At 34.5% G+C, this 23,165-nt stretch overlaps 1 protein-coding gene across 2 annotated transcripts in view; it reads right to left on the reverse strand.

Annotated features, from left to right (window-relative positions):
- LOC132938622 (zinc finger protein castor homolog 1-like) overlaps window positions 1–23,165 on the reverse strand; it is an 87,521-nt gene that overhangs the window by 20,172 nt on the left and 44,184 nt on the right. For both annotated transcript variants that reach the window (XM_061005556.1, XM_061005555.1), the window contains exon 4: window positions 14,704–14,863. In XM_061005556.1, coding sequence (XP_060861539.1) covers window positions 14,704–14,863 — 160 coding nt within the window. The remainder of the gene's footprint in view (window positions 1–14,703; window positions 14,864–23,165) is intronic.

Genomic DNA, 23,165 nt, shown 5'->3' on the forward strand with positions numbered 1-23,165 from the left:
TAATAGATGTAAATAATATTTTGTATTATTATTTTGTTTCGCAACGGATTTTTCTCTCCATTTTTACGAATTCGCGAAATATGCAAACAGACCTATGTCGAAACGCATAAACGCTGCCAAGGTGTAAAGTTTTCGTTTCATAATACATTTGACGCGCATGTCGGCGTATGATACTATGATAGACGGTATCGTTTCGATTTTTTACATCATTATCGATACTATATTATATCATTGTAAGTTTTGTGTGCCAATATATTATTAGGATATTCTTAAGCTGTATTGATTATCGATAATGATTTGGAAAGAAAAAAATCGTGTTTAAAAAACATAACACTCGAGCCAACGCTATCGCAGCGTTTGATTTATTTTATAAGTCGAATTAACAAATACCGGTGTGTTTTTTATTCGTTTTTTTTTTTTTTTAATATATACATATTTGTGTTAACACGTATTTTTTTTACTCGCAGGTATGCCCTATGGCGCTAAGGCCGACAACGGTCGAAAGACCAGTATAAACATTAGTTTTTATTACGAGTTATTTATCGTCGATTCGTCGTCAGGCGAGAGTTACGTTTTAAAAACTTGTGACAAATTATTATTATCATTATTATGTTATTATTATGCGTCGGGAGTCTACGGTTTGACCGTATACCTATATATTGTATACATATAGGAAGCATGTACACGACGGTTATAGCCTTATTATTATTATTATTATTATTATTATTATTATTACTAATATAATCACGGTCGGGATCGGACACTAATTTAACGAGTATAATATCTGTATATAGGTAACGACAATAATGATTTTTCTAAAATTGATACGACAACATGTCTTTTATATTCTTATTATCACCCGGTCCGGTTCAGTTTATAAGACAATATAATAATAATATCATACAAACGGGTCCGATTTATTATTAATAAACACCTCAATTCCGTGTCTTACACGTCGTTGTTTTTAGTATTTACCCGATTTAGGAACAATATGACTACAGATAATATTTCACACGCACGCCGATCCATAGGTAGGTACATATTCGCCGTGAACACAACTGGATTTCGACTCGCACGAACACATAAAAATATATAATACACGCGTATGTTACCGTACTATTACCTATGTATGTTATATATGTATAATACACATAATATGCGGATATATAATACGCCGCGCGCGGTTACCCCCTTTACGGAAATAATTGTTCTAGCTGCACCCCACATGCACCTATATAGGTACATAATATAATATAATATATTATAACGGAGCGCGAAATTCCCTAATCCCGTATCCGATTTCTGTTTACGTAACAAACTGCAGGGTCGCGCCATTTTGCGTATTGTAACAATTTTTTAATTTCTTTCGGCGAGGCGCGAGCGAAACGCACCACCGCCGCTGCTACTGTTGACGACGACAAAACGGTCGTCCTTAATCCTTTCCACGGAAAAAAAAAATCAAATAACGTATACAATATAACATAGGTGTACACACCGTGATGGGGTCCCCCGAGGCTGACGGCGGTGGCGACGACGACGACGACGACGACGACATGTATGGGGAAACGGGAGGGACCGGTTTTATTTTTTTCTGTTCGTTTCGACCTTTTTATAAAAAATCGACCCTCTAATATATATATATATATATACGTATATGATTAAATAATATAAAAATCACTCTTCATAATGCTCGTCATAACCCTTTTTTTTTTTTCATTTCATGCGTTTTCTACTAACCTAACCTATATATAAAGATACGCGTTTTATAGGGCAAAACAGACAAACGCGCGTGTGTACGTATTGCAGGAATACAATATTTTTTTTCCTGAAGGGGTTGCAAACCACCTGGACCTAAACATCACAATATGTGTTGTAGGCATATACGTGAGCTTTTTTTTCTTCCCCCTTTTTGCTCTTTGTCGTCTTGCCGCACACCCGCGACATACTACCTATATATATTTACTATAAGTATACTAATATATACCACACCGGCTATGTACAACACTCCCACGTCGCGTCGAAAAATGAAAATTGTATGTAATAGTATATTATGTAGAACAACAAATTCGAACATTCGATGCATGCCTGCAGTATATAATATGACACGATATCATATATTTTTATTTAAAATATATTTCTTGTTTAATAATATTATGTGTGTATGTGTGGAGTGTGTACGGAAGAAGTCCGGAATGCTCGTCCGGCGAAATTGAATCCGATAAGAAATAATATTCGATGTAGTAGTGTTATACCTATCCCGCGATATCATTATTACGTCGAGCACGCATTCGTGTAGGGATTATTATTATTATTATTATACGTCATGTCCGAAACAGAGAAATCCGCGAGCGCGAATACGTTTGTATTCAACGGCGTGCCGATGAATGTAACGCGATTTAGGTGCTGTACATAATACAATAATATAATAATATTATTCTGTTTGTTAAGAATCCGAAACATTCGCGATATTTTTTATTCGACGCACATACGACGACGACCACGACGACGACGCAGTTTTTGGTGCGCTGCACTCGTCGCTGCGTTGTACAGAGGTATTTGTTTTTCCGTCACTATAATATTATAATATTATTTACGCGTACCTGTGTATAGTATTCACTGGTGATAAAATACGATTACGCGAAATTCAAGTTTTATTTCCGCTACATTTTCGGCCTACATTCGGGTGCACTTGCAACATTGGAACCGGATCGGGGACGTCACAGTAATGACGAATTTTCACGTCATAAGTCACAACGACCGGTAAGACGTAAACGCGAGTTTATGTCTGTGTAGTGAAAAAATTGAATAAAAAAAAAAAAAATCATGACAGTGACAAACTGTGCAGAAAGGTTGTCGGGGGAGGGGGGGCGCACGCGCATCGCCGCTGTCCGGTCACAAACCGTGACATTTTCAGCGCCGCCGTCGTATACATTATTGATGAGTGAAAAATAAATAGGTACGATATCACAGTCGCAAACAAATAATAGTAATTATAATAACGACAATGTTAAAAACGTACCATAATATATTATACCCAAAGTATATATTACGGCAAGGTACACCTAACTAAATATAATAATAATAATAATAATAATAATAATAATAATATAATATTATGTACACATCGTACAACCTATTTGGTTGCGTATTTATTATATAATAATATGCAGGCGGCCGGACGGACGGGTGCGTTATATTAATAATAATATATTATTATAACGTAAACACAGCCGGAATTTCGAATCGAAATAAAATTATTTTCTTCTGTATAGACTTGTACATCGTAACTGTTTTTATTAGTTCAACGAGCCCAAAACACCACGGTATACTGCACGTCTCGTTTACTATCATTTACTAACAAAAAAATAATAATTTAATTTTTATCGAACGCTGCGCGTAAAATATGTAGTTTTACTTATTCGTCGCGTTTCACACGGCAGTAACACAAAAAATATATAAACAATTTTAACCCCCTGCTCCCCCGCGATGAGGTTAATTCGTTTACGGGAAACGGATGTGTCGACTGTCGAGAGTGATAATTTGCATTTTGGATATAGAACCCATGCCCGCTACGTGTATATGTATACATATTACATATGATATTAAGCACGTCGACCTTATAATTTATATATATAATATAAAATGTATAGGTACACGTGTAAACTGGAAATGTATTTCGACGTGTAAATAATCGAAATATGACATTTTACGTTTTACATAATTTTGCATAAGTAATTCGAAAACTTCTCGCGTACGTGTACGTATATAAATACATAAAACATATACACATATAAGTACACTACATAACTCGTACACAATATAATATTTAATAATAATATACACCTTAACGAAATGTTTATGACTGTTGAAAAAATAAATAAAAAAATAAACAACATAAAGACGTAGACGAAAACTTGATGCGATGTGCAAAGACTTACATTATAGTATATTTAGTATTATAGATAATAGCTCTTAATTTCGCGTATCGCTCTTTATAATAATATTATAATATCGTTAATATATAAATAAACTATTATTTTGTTCTCGAATTTTCGACAAAACCTACTTATTGCTAAATCTTTATTTTTTTACGTCTACGGATATTGCTATACATTGATCGAAAATACAAGAAGATCAATGTTAATATGATTATTGGAATCAAAAAAATATACGTCGTCGTTGTACCAATTATATTTGATTCGGATGCGAAAATTAAGTAGGACATAATAAACCGAACGCATAAGCGTAACTCGAGTTCCAAAAACCAATCCTTAATCTAAATTCTAAATTCTGCAGTATCTCTTTATATTGTATATTTAATAGATAATAATAATACGTTTACAATTCTACCTCCATAACTACTGCGTACACTAACTAAGTTTTTTTTCAATAATTAACTCACGGTTGGCAGACAGATATATAGATTTTTTCCTTTTAACACTTACACGTCGCGACTCACGAATGGTAAAGGATCAGACCTAGGTATAGCTTGGTGCATAATATGTACCAACTAATTACGATATATAAAACGATAAGTATTTAAGAGCAGTTTGTATTTTTACTCTCGCTACAAAAATAATAACAACAATAAATGTAAATTTCAATATATTATTATTATTATTATTATTATTTTTATTAATTATCCCGCGGCAACTTAGGCCATTGGGTGGTTTTTAACTGTGGGGGAGGGTACTGTAGATTTGAACACGTGTATTTGTTACTCTGGCAGATTTTTTAGTGGGCACCCATATAGGTATCTGCTATGCCCGGGTGGGGGATGGCGACACTTCTCTCCGGACACCGTGACTTGCCCGAAGAAAAATGCCACCCGCAGCCGAGGTTTTGAACCGGCGTCGGTGCGCGTCGCAACCGACGCCTATATTATTATTATTCAGTGTGATAATAATATTATAGATTTTATTTATGGCTTATGCCAATCATCGCCTCCCCACTGTTTTCACTATTATTATTATTTTACACAAAAATGATCAGAGAGCCAAAGGTTGAGAAAAAAATATATTGTTATTATTATTTGTAGGTACCTATACTAACCAACACGACAAATGCGCACGCAGTGGAAGAACGAAATATGTTTTTCTATTGAAGATCAGCCTTGAATAGCCCGCACGATATTATTATATTATTATCTCCACATATTATAATATTATGTATTTTATACAATATGCTACATCAATTGAAATATAATTTCACAATAATTGGGCAATATACCATGCCGGTGCGGGCGTCACGCGTATGTGGCAAATTTTAAAAACTTCAAATTTGTTTTAATTAATTTAATGCGTCGTTTTGAGTTCACTCGTACGAATATACGATACTATATAATACTGTTATCGTCGTTTGGATTTTTCTTTTACGACTAAAACGAGATCGGAATCACCGACGGTGGCCCGAGAAAACGGGCTTCATCGGCGAGCGCGTTTATTTTAATAGTATTTCAACTGAGTATTTTTAATAGTATTTAATTAACAAGTGGCCGCGAACGGTCTTTTTGTACTGCCCACGCGTGCCGCCTCAGGTTTTTCTCGAATTCCTCGTGCACGATGGGTGAAAGCCATTACCGTGTGCGGTACGCGTATATATGGTAAAGGTTTTTTTTTTATGTGGACCTACACTAAATTTGTACTCAGTTCGGAGGTTATTTCGTTGTATTTGTTTTGTTTTTTTTTGAATAAAAAAAAATATGTTTGTGTAGAAAAACGCGCGTGTTTATCGAGAAACGAAAATGTTGTGTATTTTACTTTACAATTTGATTATCTATTGTGGCACGCTCCAGGGAAAATGGTAAAAATAATCGATATTCTTGTACGTTTATTGTGAGTACAGACAATACACAACAAAGTCTCGGAAATGAAAATTGATTTCTCTTCGACTTACATTATGTTTCTCATACATATTAGATTTTGTTTTCACAGAAAACAATAGACTTTAATGTTAATTTGATTTAACGGAAATATTACAATATATTTCCGTTACGTCAGATATTCAAACGTAGGTACGCAATATTATTATAGTACATATATCAAATAAAAACTATTACTTTTTATAATAATAATAAAAAAAAGGACGAGATAGGATACTGCAGTATACGACACTCGCTCGGCTTCGCTCGCTTCGTGGCAAATATATTGTAGATTTTGAAGGGAAATCGATTTGCTGCATATTATGAAATATGTACAATGTATATACTTAATAATGTACCTATAGTATTTTTCAATTTAGCTAGAGCTATCACTAGATCACATAATATGTATTGTGATTATAACCTTCTCATTCATCTGCGTTATTAAAATTGCATATTTCATAAAATAATAACTAGGCATTTTTAAAAGTTAATTTCACTATAAGACTATAATTATAAAATTATAATAATATAATGCTAACAGTTTTTCTGCCTGGCGAGCATTGAATAGATTCTTACCTCATTCAACTAAGATTTTTGGTTGATTTTGCATTTTTTTTTAAAGTATTGGGAAATATTAAACACAACCTTTTTAAATTATGTACTTATATTATAAACCTGATTTCTGTTCAGTTTTTTTTATTTATAAACATATATATATAGGGCTTAGTTATTCTTCTAATCGAATAGTATGATTAATTAATCATATTTTATACGAACAAATAAATAAAACACATAATTTTAAAACCATCAATATAAAATATCTATTATACATTTGTAGGTATAACTATGTATATTATTACCATATTTTGCGACCTATAAATATTTATACCAACGACAGGTACTCAATAGTTATTATCGATTATAAATATAAATATTTTTCTATTTGTCTAATTATAAATTATTGGTAAACACGAATGGTAAATTACCTGATTAAATTAATTAATCATCATAAGTTTTTAATTTTTAAATGCCTAACACTGTTAAATAATTATACGATGCTTATTAAATTTACTACAATAGTAGGTAAAAGTCTCGTTCAAATATTATGAAATGCTAATTGCATAAAAAAAAAAATAATAATAAAAGAAACACGAACATATACGGAATAATTTTTCGGTTTTATTAACTGCCTCGTGGCGTCACACTGCCGAATACGTCAAATATTTACACTGTATTAATGGCGGACTATCGAATTATTATTATTATTATTATTACTGTCGAGTTAATGGTTTTGTGTACATACGTTAACTCTAATTAGCAGTTTTAATCACATATGTGCTTTTAATAGAATACAATATTAAACCGAGAAAAAAATTGCGTGAAAACAAATTTCAAATACATAATAATTAATAATATATTAATATATTATTTATTAGTAGTTGTTAGTTATTAACTTATTAGTTATTACTTATTACAGTACCTAATGTAGTAAAGTACCTATAATATATTATATAGGTGTACATACGAACTGAAATTCGGTCGACAAAGGGCCCGCACACACACGCACGCACACGCACACACATACACAAAACAGACAGACACATACATTTACATGCGCCTGAAACGGTATCGTAAAAAAAATTAAATAAAAAACCAAGGGCATTACCGACGAATTCATAAATACTTAATTACTAGAGGACAATAAAAAACAGACAAACGTTGTGTTTCCGACGTTATTATATATAGCAAACAATGATAATTAACATTATAACCCGGTCGGTGAACGAGGCGAATTAACACATGTCGGTTTTATATAAATATATACATAATGAAAAAAAAATTCGAAGACGAACACAACACAACGCACCCGCGAATGCATGTATACCTATCATTCAATAATATAATTATAATATATAGGTACCTTATAATACCTATATACAAGCGCGACTTGGGGCAAAAACGGTAGTATTATTATAAGTTATAAACTTATAACATCATACATAGCGGCTACGGTTGCAGTGGTGCCAAAAATGTCCGGCAAACGGTTTACCGATCGGTGTGAGTATAATGGTTTATTTAAATCGACGTGATATTATTAAAATATTAAACGTTTATTATATTTATATAGGTGTACGCGAATCGATTAGACGGAGACGAGTATAATATACCGTGTACGTACATGTATTAATATCGTCGCTGCCGCCACCTCATGGATAGGATTGAGACATTTTGAGTATAACAGCAGCCATTATTGTTAATTTATAGTAAACCGTATACAATATGCATACACCTAACCCGGAGTAGTATTCCGGTTTCGTCGAAGGCGGTATACTTAATATATTATAATCTTCAAGTTAACGTGCTCATTATAATATTCTACCTGGTAAAAAATTGTATGAAAAGAAAGTAAAAATCTAAAAAAAAAATTATGTATATGCATCAAAATATTTAGTACGACGGGTCCCGGGATTTTAAATAGGTAATGATAACACGTTTATACTACGATATTTTCCACTCCGTAACGGAATTTTCAGCGTGGTTATATAATTCTTGTGCATGAAAAAACCGTTGTTCCTGTATATAATATGATGACAATAACATCACCGAGTACGAATTTTAAACATGTCATGTCGATCTCTATGAAAAATTCTGTATGAGCGGTCTATTGTCGATCATCACGACCAGCCGTGGTGCATAGATCACACGAAAATCCACAGTGTTTTAATATTAAGATTTACGCGCGATTTACGAGACGCGTTACACTAAAGCATGCGCAAAGCGAGTCATTTCCCGATTTCGGGCCAAAAACGACGAGACAATATTATTACATAGCATTTTTTTACGGAGACCGTTATCTATTATACAGTCACTTTTTAGTTTTTACATAGTACATAAGATATCTATATAACAGAATTATACTGACCGATAGCATCCAATAGCGCGTTATCACATTATGCAAACGCTATATAATATATAGACTGCAGCAAACCGTACGTCACAGTAAGATCTTTTCGCTTATCATGAAATAAAAACTTATATTATGCTCCAGGCGATTGAATATCACTCGCGTAAGTATAAAATGTACGTATAATATTATACGCACAGGTTAGGCTGAGAAGACTTGCGCAAAGGTATATGCGCTCATTGTGAACACGGTCGTGATGACATAGACGATGCCTAAATATATTTATATATATAATATAAATGTACGTTGGCGGTAAATGTACGCGGACTTTGTGTTTGCACTATCCATTTTCGTTGCGTGTGTAATATTTTATCTGCGACAATGGTGCAGGTATATATATTATATGCCTATTGTATAGTAATAATATAATAATAATAATAATAATAAGATTTTATATGCTATACATATTGCTCTGCGGTGTTATTCTAGCAGAGATTATTTTAATTTTTTCTCGTTCCATTCGCGTAAACCGATATTTGCGCCGTTCAAAGTCGCGGTGGCGGGACATGGAATACGCATAAATACACGACTGCTTAAAGGCAAAAGTGGGAGCTATAAGCGACATGGTCCATATAATATTATAATACTGGAAAAGAACGAACAATTTTATTTTTCTATACCCACTTTATTATCTGCACGTTCAATATTATACTGCTATATAGGCTGTAGGTATAGCGTGTATTATGTTATATTTGTTCTGAATATTTGCTACAGTATTCACTCCGTTAAAAATATTAGCCGCGTCATTTAGCTTCATTTACCTATAAACAGTCGATAATAATTATTATACCTCCTCCTCATCCTACTTACTCTTCATAGTCGCCGTAGGTATCCAAAATATCTGACCCGAATCGGCTTTGCAAGGAAGCGCGCCCATAGCATACTAACAGAATAATTATAAATCCACCGGTCGTCGTACGCGAGCCACTTATCCAATATATACATATATTATTATATATAAATTTATCATATACCTACGCACATTATTATTTTTAGCCGATAACAATTAGCGACATTTTACGATGTACTTACGGTGACTGCTATAGGTACGTGCCGGACGACGTGAAGAATGCGTTATTTTTTTATTATTCTTTCGGGTTGTTAATATAATAATATATTATTATTATTTATAAGCCAGGCGCCCGCCCGTGATACGCCGTGGATGCGTACGTGCGCAAAAAAATATCCTAACGTGACATTTTTTAATTAACTCGGCGTATAATAATGTAAGTATAGTATTTGGTGGGTATTCTTCTTTTTTATATTATATGCATCGCTGTTGTATAGCTAACAAAATGTATAAATAATATACGCGTACGGAGACGAAGACAAAAACGATTGTGCGTGACGGTAATGCCTAAAAAATTAAGCATTTGGGGGGAGGTGGGAAATCACACACCACTTCGTCGGAAGAAACGGTTTATAAAAATACGAAAGAAATGATGCGGTTCCGGTCGCGAGAATACTTGAATCGCGAACACAATATTACTATACGCTTTGAGTTAATATAGGAACTCGCACTGCACACATTGTACCACTCCAATGCATTTTAAAACTATAATATTATCACTCAAGTAAACCCAAACGAGTGCTTTTTCTGTTTTTGTTACATATAATAAACACATTGTCAAATCCTCGCTAGTCGCTACTAACTCTTATCAGTTATCTACACCTGCCTATATACCTATATTGTTAAATAATGTATATGCATACGATTATACAAACTTCGAGATGTACCATGTACGTGTACATAATATTAATTGTATATACAGATATATCACACCTATAGAATAAATTCGGCCGACGAGAAAACGACGTCAGACGATCGAAAAACTATCAATAAAAAGTCAATTTTTTTTACCAATTGATAATGGATTTCCTCTCCACCTCTCAAATACAAAACTCACCGACTGCATTGTATATTAGGTACGCTGGGAAAATTCTTCAAGCATAATCAAAACATACGTCGTCGCGGGGATTCCGATAAATCACTCCATTGTTTATATGCGCTCGGTTATTGTTTTATTATTATTATTATTAATGTTAGTGATTATAAGTCTTGTGTATACGTTTTTTTTTCGTATATAATAATATACTTGTTAAAACAATAGTCGAAAAAGTCATACCGGAGATAATGTTCGGTTGTCTCTCGCGGTGAGCGGTCGTAGTGTACAGCAGTGGCAGCGGTGGCGCTTTGAGGGTGCAAGAAATATGGGGATTCGTTTATAGGTATACGTGTTTCGTATACACTATATATATTATATATTATTATACGCACACAAAAACGAATGTATATCATTTTTTTTTTCGGGAAAAACGCAGGAATGACACAAAAAAAACACACCCTCCAGTCAAATGAGTGACAAGCGTGTCTTTTTTTTCCTTGCGCCCCACCCGTGTCTGTTTACACTTGCTCGATTTCAATTCACACAAGGTTCGCGCTGGTTGTAAGGATGACATGTAAACGATAGCTTGTGGTATAATAAGAGTGTATGACGTATGTGTATTACGCACCCTGCAGCCGCTTGTGTGCACATTTATAATATAATTAACATTATGTACAGTGTATAATACTATAATTTATATTTGTGCATTATATAAAATTAATTTATAAAATACACAATATTGACGGTCTTATAAACATACCTAACCTAAGGACAGTTGTTAAATTGCACTGGCTTTGCATAAAGACCACCCAATATTTTTTCCTTTCGTTTATGAGAATGATCTAATTAGTCGTTTTAGAAATAAGTATAATAATACTGTTAACATGTTTTTTAATGCTCGCAAAGGGTTGCGAAATAATATTTCAGAACGATTTTTATTTTTTTTTTTTATTTTTGGCCGACGATAACGTGTTTTACTACGTAACAGCAAAAACATAAAATCTAAAAATATTATACTATCGAACATTCGAACTTATTTTCATTCTCGAGATTCTTGAATTTTTTATACGGCATATAGCCATATAGGTACATAACAAAATATAAAAAAAAATACACGACTTTTGTAGAAGTATTTGTTAAACAAATTCACTGCGTGTTTTGTTATTATAATTTAAATTATATGAGTTATATTTTTTTGTTTGTTTGCCACAAACCATGAGATCTCACGACGTTGTGTACGTATAAATATTTCTGTAAACATTTATTTGCGAAAGATCGTGACATAAAATTTTAGATTCTTCGACAACAAAATAAACAATAGTGAAAAAAAATTTATAAAAAGTATAATATACCTACTAATGACTAAAAAGTAATAAGTATTAATGATTTTTTTTTACCTTATTTAAAATAATTCAACATTGAAATGTTGATGCTTGTGCAGTTGTGCATAATTATATGGTTAAGAGTAAAAACAAATAAATCTATATACGGCTATATTACAGTATACGGGAGTTGTTTCTAAATCGTATCATACCGTAGGATCTAACTATTCGTACGTACTATTGTGTACATCATTAATCGTTATTGTATATCATTTTATAATATTAAATATAAATCAAACATATTTCAGTATTTTAAGCAGTTACAATAGCTATAGCCGTAGTTATATTATAATATATACGCACGGGAGTGCAGTAATCAATGATCGTTTAAGACTAATTCACCAGCAGAATTAACGAGTGAATGTTTTTTTGAAATTGTAATGATTTATGTTATATATTATATATACATATATAAATGATCTAGTTAGACCGGGTTTTGATTTGAATAAAATCGGTTTAACCTCAATCACATGGGACCTTAGGGCAAACAGTAAATCGTCCGAAAGCGGTTCATTAAAACGAGCTATTGTGTTTGATTGCTAAATTGTCGAGTCCCGCATATGCGCGTTAAACTCTTTATTAATACATACTTTTTTCATCGTCTACGAATTCTTTCTTTTTTTCCCTCACAGTTACCGTTTTCATCTTTTATTATTATTATTATTTTAATTTTTTTTTTCGACTATATATTCCCATTCGTCTGCGGAACGGGTTAAGAGGAAACGACGTCGGGCAAACAGCAATTGGTCTTTATTGCTCTAAACTGGTTCTGTTAATAAATTTAGATTGATACAAATGCCGTATTATAGGCTAATGTACACATATTATGTACTACTACTACTACTACTTCTACGCTGACGACGATAACGACGATGACGGCGGCGGCGGCGAGGGCCTACAAGAAATGTGAGCAATTGATGCGTTCTTTACATACCGACGCCGCCGCCGTTACCGGTGCGAGCCAAGAAAATAAAACAGTTTCAAAATATTCGTAAAAAATAAAATTAAAATAAAACGTTGTGTACGGTAAGCATGCGTATCGATGTAGCGAAAAGGTTTTCGGCGCAGTGCGATACAAACTCGGACGCGCAGCCGACAAGAAAAAGACCGTTGCGAACCTTTGGTGAGAGAACGCGACGATAAAAAAAATATAAAAAACAACGAAAGGAAAATACACCCTCGTGCGTGTGGGGAGAGGGGAGTATAAAAAAAAAGGTTCGTGTAGAAAACAATCGACGATTACACGCGTCAGACAAAGGCATCGGGTTACGTTCGCGGTATCGTTTTTCTCGCATTTTTGTGGAAACTTAACCGAGCGCGCTTAAGTACGTTACAACGATATCGTCATCATCCCATATTTATATATATACATACTAACTGAGTAGGTCACATTTCCCACGTAAGATTATTATGCTCCAGACCAATTGCCCGTAATTTTCAAATCAACCCCACGGCCACGTCGGTACGTATCTTCAATACAAATAATAGTATACGAATAACAATATATAACCATGAAAGTGGGATGAATATTATTATTGTTCTTGAACGCTGATACATCATGGTGGATAAATGTATAATCGACCGATTCGTTTCCGCAATTCTCGCAAAACGCGTGCAAGTAATTTTTTTTAAATATTTAAACAAAATATTTATAGTATAGGTTTGTGAAATATATCACAAAATTGAAAACGCATAACAATTATTAAGATACCGAAAACAAGCAAACTCGCTTAAACACAGATAATGTTATTAGCTTTAACTTTAACAATAGGTTAATTTTACTCTAATATTTAGGTTTACATAACACGCAATTTGATAGGTTTTATGCTTCTACTTAAAACCAAGCCGTTTTGGGAGATTTACGGACAGTAGTCGACGACGCACCCGTTATGGGAAGCAACCCGAGCAATACGTGGTATAATTTATACCTTATATATACGTTCATATAATATATAGCTGCCTATATATGAAATAACTAAAAGTCCATTCGTCCGCCAAGGTTTAAAATAAGAGACTCGCTAAAAGAAACCGCGTTAAAAAACCGCAACGTGGACGGATTCCTCAAACGGGTTCATCGATCTTTTGGGATTTATTTTTGAATAAAAGAGCGTAAAGGCGGTCCGGTATTTGACCTTCACATGCGGCCAGCGGTTGTGCATTTCCCGCATTGTTCGGAAAACACGACATTTGCGATAGGCGGCTTTTGGCCGATCGCTTGACACAAATACCACCGGACAGCAAACGAAGAGAGAGAGAGAGAGAGAAAAAGAGAAAATTCACGCGTTTGTTCGTCTCACGCGCCTCTGCACCCGTGCACCGAAATAGATGGTCAAGGGTGGCGGAGAGGAACGAGTAAAAGGGGGCGAGGGGAGGGAGGTAGTGATGGTAGTGGTGATGGTATATACCGGTATCGAGGTTATGGGCTTTCGTTGCGTTTGCCAAAAAAGAAAAACCCAACCAACAAATTGTTTTACGCTCAACCCTTGCATATGTAATATGTGACGCACATATACATTATATATACTATGAGCAACGCACGAAGAGGTTTTATTCATATAATATATATATATATAATGTTTTATTTTTATTTTTTTCCAATTTACTGACCTTGGGCATTGGCGTAGGTCGGCGTCGGCACCGTGAGCGGAGTGGTGACTGCCGAGTGCGGTGACAGGGTCTGAATGCCTAGTGACGTCATCGCAGCTGTGGTACCGGTCGTGTCCCTGTGTATCGGCGGCAAGGGTACGATGACAGACGGTGAGACGTGCTGTAAAAGGAAAAACAAAAATTGTCTTACTTACAATATTGCTTAAATTTATAAATCCCAATGATGATTACGATATCGTTTGGCGTTATAAATGGGCATACAATTTTAATATATACATACGCAGAATACAAAACTCCAATCAATAATTCTTCCCAGTTAAATACACGTAGGTACTTAACTGTATATAATATATTTATACATATGAGTGCGCGCGCGCGTGTATACATAAACACAGCGTTATTTAAATCATATTATTCGTGGAGCGTGGAGCGTGTAGGTATAATATATTTATATTACCTGCCTATATTTTATTCTATTAATGGTGATGGTTTCTGTAATTTTAAATATATTTAACAGTTAGTTGTTACATTCAAAAAGAGGATGATAAATTATATATGTTGTTAATTTATCGTCACATTATGATTGTGCAGTTTTAACAATCAAACAATAGGGTATATACCTATGATCATACGCGTAGGTACCTATGGTATTTTCTCAGAACGAAATCTTAAACGGAAGTTATAATAACCATATACCAGAAAGAAATCGTTATTAATTATTATATAATATTATTGCACCGTTTATGATGAGATAATATCGAATTTTTCATAGACACAGACGTTCGTCACGTCCGCTGCATACTATATATTATATTATATATACGCAACACTGACTTTAACTATATTATATTATTATTATTATTATTAGGCATTAAACTGGCGCGTGTCAACTGCCAAGTGTGAGTACACATATATGACATGTGTAATAGGTAGGTAGGTGAAAATAAATAAATAATCATCGTACAAATGATTTTAGTAGTTCTTCCTTGTATAAAATCGGAATGTGTATCCATATGTATAATTGAACAAAATTGTGTTAACATCGCCCGTACCTACATAATAATATAGTGGGCAGCAATTATGCGCGGATTGAATTTTTCGCATTTCACTCGGTTATAAGAACCGAATGCGAATATCGTTACGAGATTGTGCAATCGTCGTTCCTTATTTTAACAACAATGGCCGGCAACGACGTTCGTGACGTACGGCAGTTATATGCTTCTATATACCTACACGATGCGGCGGCAAAACATACACACACACACAGCATGTGCTTGGCATAACGATATCATTTGCATACGATTCACACGGGGACGGCCGGCGATGTCGACGGGAGGAGACTATAGAGACAGAGAGAGAGAGAGAGAGAGAGAGAATTTTTTGCGGCAGTGGTATTGTAATAATAATTACGTTGAAATAGGACGCAAAAAAATAATAAATCTTTGGTGTTTGAATTTCGGGGGTGAATAATAATAATAATTATTATGCGCATATATATTCTTAGAGGAATTACATTTTAAGTTATACATATTCCCATAGGTCCCGTGAAAAGGAAGAAAAAAGTAACAACTACTAATTTTTCCGCTTATAAACATCACCTGCAGCCTAACTACCTACATACTATTGTAAATTATGATTCATTTGTGCGAAAAAGGGGTTAGGTTCATCGCGGAGAAGACGCCACCAAGACAATTTGAATTTTACACTCCTGCGGGGAACCGAAATCCGTCGATGCGTACCTATTGGTATACTATAAGCATGTAATATTTATTATATCATGTTTTTTTATTTTATTATTACTTTTGGCATTGTATACGTATACTTATATATATATAGGTATATTTAGGCATCCATATTATGTAAGAGACAATAAACGCGCGCAGAGACTGAGCAGGAGTGCGCTGCATACACATTACACGCACTATAATACTACTCGCGGTGCTGTGAAACAAGCAAAAACAGTAGAAAAAAAAGAGAGTAATAATAAATCTGGAACCACGGGGGAGATTCGATATAATATGTGAAGGAATAATAATAATAAAAAAAAAAAAATTCGCCTATTATTACAAGGCGAATTTCGATTCCAAAACGCGGATGTACTTGAATAATTGCAGATTCTAATAAAAGATAGGCCGAGGTTATTATTCCTTTTTTTGGCGTGCAGAAATTGTATTATAATATAATGTACAGGTATACACTCGGTAGGACCTCCCCGCACCCTCCCATCCCTCTTCGCACCGCCACATGTCCTCATGTTGACTCGTTTTTTCCCAATTTGTTTATGCGATTTCGCAAATATTATACAGACTTGTGTCCGTCTAAGTGCTGTCCGTGGGGTGGAGGGGGGGGGGGTGGAGTGTTGCGCTGCTGATTTAAATTTCCGAATTGTAAACGTCGTTGTCGCGCGTGGTATAGTGTCTCTGTGTGTGTGTGTGTGTGTGTGTGATTTTTATTTTTCGTTTCTCCTTTTAAATTTTATCCTTCCTCTGTTTAAGGTCATGTCCATTGTTCACGTAACCGATATATACATACATACGTGTACATGTAACAGAAAAGCAGCAGAAGTAGTGCGCGCGTGTAGATCAAGGATTTTCGCGAAATCCGAATCGCAATTTTTACACGTATTGCGAAAATGTGAGATTTATACAAACGAGCGCGCACGCGCACGCGCGCGTTTATCACGTCGCTGTGACTGACGACGTTTTGATTTATACATATTATATACATAATGTTATGCGAATAGTTTGACTTTTTGAAAACAATAGCGGCTTTCGGAGAACGCACTAATAATTTTTTTTTCATTGTTTTTAATTAAAACATATTTTATAATAATAATACCGGAGGATCGATGACGGCCAAAGCTATTGTTAGAGCTGCTGTAGCGTTCGACAAATCAGCTGATTCAAACCTTATTATGACTTCAGTTGTCAACAAATATTTACCAAGAATATTAATCTTGTATATTACACGGTATACTAAATAAAAACAGAATCCTGCTAATTCACCTATCCATATTCCTTATGCATAAAAAAAAAAAAACATAAATACCGTAACACAGAAAGCGGTTTGTTTGGAAATTCGAAAATTGAAATAATACATGTGCGATAACACTTCGTCGGAATATTTTGCCGTTTTATGTATACACAAAGGGTAAATAAGTAACGAAATCGAGACGTTTTCGTCTACCCTGCTCGACTGCAGTCCTGTTTATAATGTAGGTATGTGATAAACTAATAAATCGTATCTATTATAAAATTTGAGTCATATAGAGTTGGTACATTTAACGGGCAACGAAGTGCACGGGATCAGCTAGTAAAATATATTATAATACCTAAACGTCAGTGACGCTTTCGTTATAAGTGTTCGCCTATGTAATAATATAATATTATATGACTGCCAGCTCTAGATGGCTAAATATAATAAATGATTTATAGAAAAATCGCATTATAAAATCGTTCAAAAGAGGATATTTTCTCTACACTCCTACGACATAATATTATCACATTTTGATGGTACATACAACCTATAAGCGATTATAATATGTTAGGTAGTAGGTACCGCAGGACTTCTTACGGATCATCTTCCAGGCGAGCAAATTTGCAATGACGCCACATTGATACTATTTATACGCATATTACAAGGTACACAGCTGTATAGTAGTCGTTTCGCCACCGACAGATCAGTGGCTGTCGGGACCTGGTAGTAATGCGAAATATATCACGAGAAATATATTGCGTTCGTTTTTAAAACCAGTACCTACTGGTACAATATAATAATAATAATAATAAAATATATTATTTAGGTGTAGGTCTAGGCATGGGTATTTAGATATTTCTTATCAATACTATGCTACACACGCGCGTATGCTTCCTGACATATAGTTATTTATTTTATTTCATTATTACCATAATATTTTCCCCCCAACCCAACCCAACCGAACAAAATATAATTAGAAAGTGCGTGCGGCCTTATTGATAGACGTCGAACTGACCACGCTAACGGCACCGACACCGGTTGGCGGTAGTTTTTGAATATTATACGCGTCTGTATATAGGTACCTCCTATATCATTATCATTGGCGAAAAACTCCAGGTCAAATGTCAATCTCTTGTCGGATATTCGCCGACGTGGCTGCGATATAATAATATTATATAGTGGCAGACAACAGCATAATATAATAGCATAATATATTATACGATCATTGTACCTATAATTGATGTAAGCGCCTAAAACTGTATACACGTGACGGATCGTATAACATGAACATTATCCTGTACGCCTATCGAACGGGAAGCGATCGCGATGAACCCCATGTTTCACTAATATGACGGAAACCTCGTCGATATTACGCCTAATGAAATCAATAATCATCGATCGATATCTCAAATCGTGCTGCTATAATATTATATAGATGAAGAGTCTTATAGAAGTTATTAAAGAATAAGCTGATTTTGGTTGACTGTGAATAATAATTTTATCCTTCAAGCGACCGCAATGGGGCGGATGACGCGTGTTTATGCTAAATATGCCTATAATAATTTATAATATAGTATATAATAATATATAATGTATAAATTATACAAGTAAAAGGATTCAAAAACCACTACCGGTTCCATAAAGATCGTTTCTTACATTTTTTTTCTTCGACAAAATATATCTGAATAGATCCAACAAAAATTTATTGGTGTATTTAGTTCAGAGTTTGCAGTAGACTAAACTACTAAACTACTAACCTACAGGTACTTTATACATAAAAATGATGAACCTGCACTAGGTTTGATCTAATAGTAGACGATTTAATTCATAACACGTTACTTATGTTTATAGTATTGGGTTGTATATTAATTATCTGGTAGGTAAAATACTAGTAATTTTATTTTGGCAACTAATTGTGATATACTGATATCCTATGTTGTCCGGACGTATTAACACCTTCTCTAAAATTAAATATTAGTCTCAAAATGGTCAGCTCGTGAGAATCGTTGAAAATATCAACACCAAAATATTGCCCATAATTCGTTTCTCCTATTCCACTTCCGTCACTGTGTACCGTATTTGTATTATAATATTTTACATTTGCCGTTTGTATACATTTAACGACTGCACGCGCCGCAATACGGTAATAATATAAATAAAATAACGACTGCGACTGTTTATATTGTTTATCGGATTTTCGTGCGTTTTTCGTCCCCATCTAACAATATGCCTCGCATAGGCATAGGTCGCGTTTAAAACTAGAATTTTTTATTCGCGTATGATGTATGCATAAATATATTGACTTGGTCGGCTGTACGGAAATGTCGCCGTGCGAAACGCGTATGCAACCTTATTAATACCTCCTCTGTTCCGGTAATATATACGAGATGCTCCCACAAAAAATAAAAGCGACGCTAATTAGAAACAATATAAACCGCCCGTAAATGATGGTTTAAATCGCTCATTGTTTCAGACGCATATAATTTGCTAATTTAAATCGTTTCGACGGGGTATCTATTATGCGTACAACGTTTAATGTACTGTTTAAAAGATAAACGTACGAAACACGTGTAATTTTTTCAGTATACCTATACGTACCTATACCAACGCGGTAGATCCGACGCTTTGGTCAGCCGGCCGGAACGAGATTGGTATGTACATAAAATGTGTTCCTATATGTGTACGTATATAATATATATATATATTACGAGCACATCATTAATTGTCCATTACATACATAGGTACATGAATAAGCGATAATGTTGTATCGGACAAGAACACGCGATAGTTATCGTGGCAATAATTAAAAGCAGGTTAAACGAATATTATAATATAATATGTAAAGCGAGGAATCATAACGATATTTCGATTCCGTTCCGGTTTTGATAGCACACACGCACGTACACATGACGATAGTGATCTGAGTATAGGTACATAGATATATAGGTACTTATATGTATTTTACTGTTGAAACAAAACCTCCTGCACCCCCCCCCCCCTCTCCATTGGTAGGGAGGAATCCTATTATACCCGCAAGCCGGAAAAATTAATATTATATATATACATTCTGATATTCACGACAGTATATTATAAATCATAAACCGTGACAAGGATAATCCACCTATATTTGTGTGTGTAAGTGTTATTGCCTATCGGTGTAGATGATTCGAGAAATCTTAAGCAGAATTTTGCGCGGGCACTCGCATGTTATTATACACAATACACTGTAATACGCGTATACGAACGAAAACGGATTTCCTGTGTAGGTATAACATACGTGCGGGACAAGCGTGGGCGGAAAATAATTCCCAATTTTTTTCATGTATGGAAATGTAATGTACATGGAATGTATATACGTTCTCGTGTTATTTGCGATCGCGCATAGCCGAGTCCCATACAATAATATGTGTATATTTTATGTTTTGCAACAGTAGTACATAATATTATCGGGCTAGAGTTGAGTCTGAAATCATTGCGGAAAATATCAGAAGACAAAAACTGTCCGTGCAAATGCCCTTCGGAAACACCAAGAATCTCATTGTGCATTAGACGGTATACAGGTATATTACCTACGTATAATGTGTGGTTTTTTTATTATCATTATTATTATTATATTATTTATTTAGCTCTTTTTTGTTCACTTCGTATTATACGCTTTTTTATTATTCCGCGCGGTGCATTCGTCGCTCTCCTCCGGTCCGCCACAACCGCCGCCTCGGCTGCTCGAAGTCCCCGCCCGCCGTAGATCCCGAAGATTTGCATCATTATTCGCGAAAAAATTATTCCGAAATAAATTTACGCGCGCCATGACCCTCGCGGTGGTGTTATATGTGCGTACGCATATTTCGCACGTAAATAATATTCATCGTTGTGCAATAATGTGGCTCGGTGGACTAGTATATTATTATTGTATTTTGTGTTATTCGGTCGACGGCGGATCGCCGTGATAATTTTATGGGCGATAAATTGAAATTTTGCGAGAAAATTCGCGATGAAAGCCGGTTGGAGGACAAACCAAAAAAAAAAAAAAAAACCCACTTCAAGACAAACATTTTCCATATTTTGACTATGCGTATTAATATTAATATAATGTCGTATAATACGTGTGTTTATTATTATTATTTAACAGGGGTTATAGTATACGGACGACGATATTTATTTTGTTTCTGATTATTATACGAGCGTACGGCGTGTGGCAGAGAAATGTAGTCGACGACGACTATATAATATTTATAATACACCGTCACGGCGAGATTTATATCACGTTGGTGATTACGATGCGCGTGAATATACGACGAAAACCGTAAGCATTAGTATAATATCGACTTGTGTACCTACGCATACACAATATACAAAGTATACTTACAACTTACGTCGTACGTAGACGGACATGCGTACTAAATAACCGATAAAATTCGCAATTACGCGACAGAGTAATAATATAATTACCCACCGTGTTTCCATCGTGACTTATGCGCGTGTTTCTCCGAAAATAATAGGTAAATCTTTATTCGATTAGCCGTGCCGAGGGTGCAAATGTAATGAGTATAATAACCAATAACGTTAATACCAATGATTATTATTGTTATTAATTTATTATCGTCGTCGTCGTCATTACAATACAATAATATTATATACGCATCGAACGGGCGATGATTAGCAAATCGGTAAAAATCGTCGTTAAATCGACGGCGATTAAATTTCTAATAATTTTCGTGCGATATTATATAGGTATCTCTGTGTGTCTATATTTGTGCGTGTGCGAGTGTTTGTGTTTAAATAAAACGAGCACCGATGATGATGCGATCGACCTAAACACGTCATTTTACATTATTATTATTATATATTGTCGATTCCAAACTCATATAACCGTATACGTATACGGTATACTTATACGTATATATTATACGCGAGCGCAAAGTACCGCATTAATATTCACGCACGGTTGTAGGCTAACCTATACAACAATCACACTATTTTTTAATATTTAATTTTTAATTTTTCTTTTTTTTTTTTCATACGCATTTATATTCACAAACATAAAAATATGTACGACACACCCATTATTCTCCGTTGGCTTTCTAGACCCGATTTGCACACAATACCGAAACGTTTAATGGCTCTCGTCTAGTATATATATATTAATAATAATAATAATACTGTCTTATACAGAAATATATATATATATATATATAAATATAAATTTACGCCTTGTCTAATGTTGGCCGATCCTTAAGAGCGCGCACACTCATTTTTTCTGTATATTCTTCGGTCTCGTATTATAAATAATAATGTTCTACACTGGCACACATTATCGAATTCCCGAGGCATCACCGTCATCGTTACATCGCATCGGCGGGGTAATTATATGATAATTACATCGTAATTATTTTGTGACTTTTTTCCCGTTGAACCTCTTTAGCGCGTATTCCCCGACATCCCGACCGATTTTCGAAGTTCCTCGGTCGGGCTGCACGTGACACGCC

This window comes from Metopolophium dirhodum, chromosome 2 (assembly GCF_019925205.1).
Source record: "Metopolophium dirhodum isolate CAU chromosome 2, ASM1992520v1, whole genome shotgun sequence".
NCBI classification, from domain to species: domain Eukaryota; kingdom Metazoa; phylum Arthropoda; class Insecta; order Hemiptera; family Aphididae; genus Metopolophium; species Metopolophium dirhodum.